The sequence below is a fragment of the Mandrillus leucophaeus genome, unplaced genomic scaffold (assembly GCF_000951045.1).
Source record: "Mandrillus leucophaeus isolate KB7577 unplaced genomic scaffold, Mleu.le_1.0 Scaffold1167, whole genome shotgun sequence".
Taxonomy (NCBI): Eukaryota; Metazoa; Chordata; class Mammalia; order Primates; family Cercopithecidae; genus Mandrillus; species Mandrillus leucophaeus.
In genome coordinates, this window is record NW_012099954.1 from 297,647 (window position 1) to 299,917 (window position 2,271).

Below are 2,271 nucleotides of genomic sequence, written 5' to 3' on the forward strand. Positions count from 1 at the left end.
ATTGTCTGTGGCTGCTTCCATACAATGGCAGTAGATTAGTTGCAAGAGGAACCATATGTCTAAAAGGTCAAAAATATTTATTATCTGGCCCATTAGAGTATAAATTTTGCTGATGTCTAGATGATCTAAGATGATTTGGTCTTGAAGGCTATCGTTGTATGTGTATATTTAAAGGTCTGGAAAATGTCATTTAGAAACTTATGCTAAGTAATTTTTTACCATAAAACATAAAGTTTATGATATGGTTTGGCTGTGTTCCCACCCAAATCTCATCTTGAATTTTAGTTTCCATAATCCCCACATGGCATGGGAGAGACCCAGTGGGACTGAATCATAGAGATTGTTACTCCCATGCTATTCTCATGATAGTGAGTGAGTTCTCACAATATTTGATGGTTTTACAAGGGGCTTTTCCTCCTTTGCTTGGCACTTCTCCTTCCTGCCACCATAGGAAGAAGGATGTGTTTGCTTCCCTTTCCACCATGATTATAAGTTTCCTGAGGCCTCCCCAGCCATGCTGAACTGTGAGTCAACTAAACCTCTCTCCTTCATAAATTAATCAGTCTCAGGTATGTCCTTACTTAGCAATGTGAGAATGGACTAATACAGTGTGTATGATTTATAATGTGTATACATCAAAATTTCCAAAAAATAAATTCCCCTGACTAAATACTGCTCTATATAGCAGATGCTTTAAAAAATCTCTTATGAATGTAGATTGTCCCCTCTTCTCTGAAGGATGCCATATCCTGCATTTTTAAAATCATGTTTACATATTTTGTTTTGTTTAAATACAAAAATGCATCAAGCTGAAAGTAAAATATCAGCCAAATGGCCTTATTTATCACTTTAAAAAATAATTATCGTGTTTAAAAATCCCATAAAAAGGTACAAAAGAAAAAGAAGATTCCCCTCTTGCCTCAACGTAGAGAAAGAGACTATGAAGATTTCCCGGGATACTCTTTTAAAATTAAGTTTTCTTACCTTAACATTTTCTATTGCTTCTATAATTCTCTCTCTCAGGTTTGCAGAATCATTTATTTGTTTTTTTAAATTTCTAATCACAATATCAAAGTGATTTCCTTTGAGCTGACCAAGTCTCAGGGAATCATCTACAGACCGAATATTAAAGACATTCATTCTTTTCTTTTCAATTTCTTTTTCAATATTTTTCAACCTGTAAGTAATAAATCATATAAAGTCAGTTAAATTTTACATTTAAAAATTACTTTAAAATAAGGTTTTAAATGGCAGTAGCCAAGCAACACCTTATGAGAATACTAATACAAATTTTTTAGAATATTCTAAAGTTTATGTTATTTCACCAAATGTGTGCTTAATACCCATTATTATAGGATTACATTAACAGAATTATTTTAAAAACTTGAACATATATTACTAACATTATCATTCTTCCTATGTAGGCCTTCTAACTTCTTAGCTTGAGTGACAGAACCTCCTAGCAGTTCTCCCAATCTTCCCGTCCCCACTCTGCTCCTTTCCTTCTCAGTCTCTTTCCCCAACATTACCAAGAAAAATCACTGGCACCAGAGGATTTTCCTGAAATTCTGCTCTGACCACTTCCTTACACAAACTTTCAATTTTTCCCAACATCTAAAGAATTAATATTTTCAATATTTTTAGAGTAACTTGTATGACCCTATAATGGCTGATATAAAATTTCCTTTATAGCCATAGTTTCCATACTCCTTACAGGAATTATATATGTGACAGACTATTGAGTTTACTGCCCCACAAATATGTCTCCAGTTTTCTGAATCTGCTAAAATTTTACTATTACTTGAAGTGTAATTAAAATTCCAGACTCATAAGCTAATTTAAAGTAATCTCTCCTTCTAAGAGGGGAGCTTTCATCTTAAATACATTTTAACATCTAAAGTCCTTCTTTCTGCCCTATCCTGCACTTCTTGACCACAAAAGCAAACTCAAATGCTTTTTTTTTTGTCCCCCATGTAAGAGCTTAGAAGTACTCAGAAGAGTCTACTTGCATATAGTGGATACTTAAACATGTGTTAACTAAGAATTAACATATCGATATTACATTAATTAGGCTGAATTTTGACCCAATTTTTCACATTTTGAAGTTTATCTTAAGGAAACTAGGCCGGGCGCGGTGGCTCAAGCCTGTAATCCCAGCACTTTGGGAGGCCGAGACGGGTGGATCACAAGGTCAGGAGATCGAGACCATCCTGGCTAACACGGTGAAACCCCGTCTCTACTAAAAATACAAAAAAAAATTAGCCGGGCGAG

The 2,271-nt window shown here is 34.5% G+C and overlaps 1 protein-coding gene across 1 annotated transcript in view; it reads right to left on the reverse strand.

Annotated features, from left to right (window-relative positions):
* PUS7L (pseudouridylate synthase 7 homolog (S. cerevisiae)-like) overlaps positions 1–2,271 on the reverse strand; it is a 30,854-nt gene that overhangs the window by 17,390 nt on the left and 11,193 nt on the right. Inside the window, 1 exon segment of the mRNA XM_011999514.1 lies at positions 985–1,177. Coding sequence (XP_011854904.1) covers positions 985–1,177 — 193 coding nt within the window.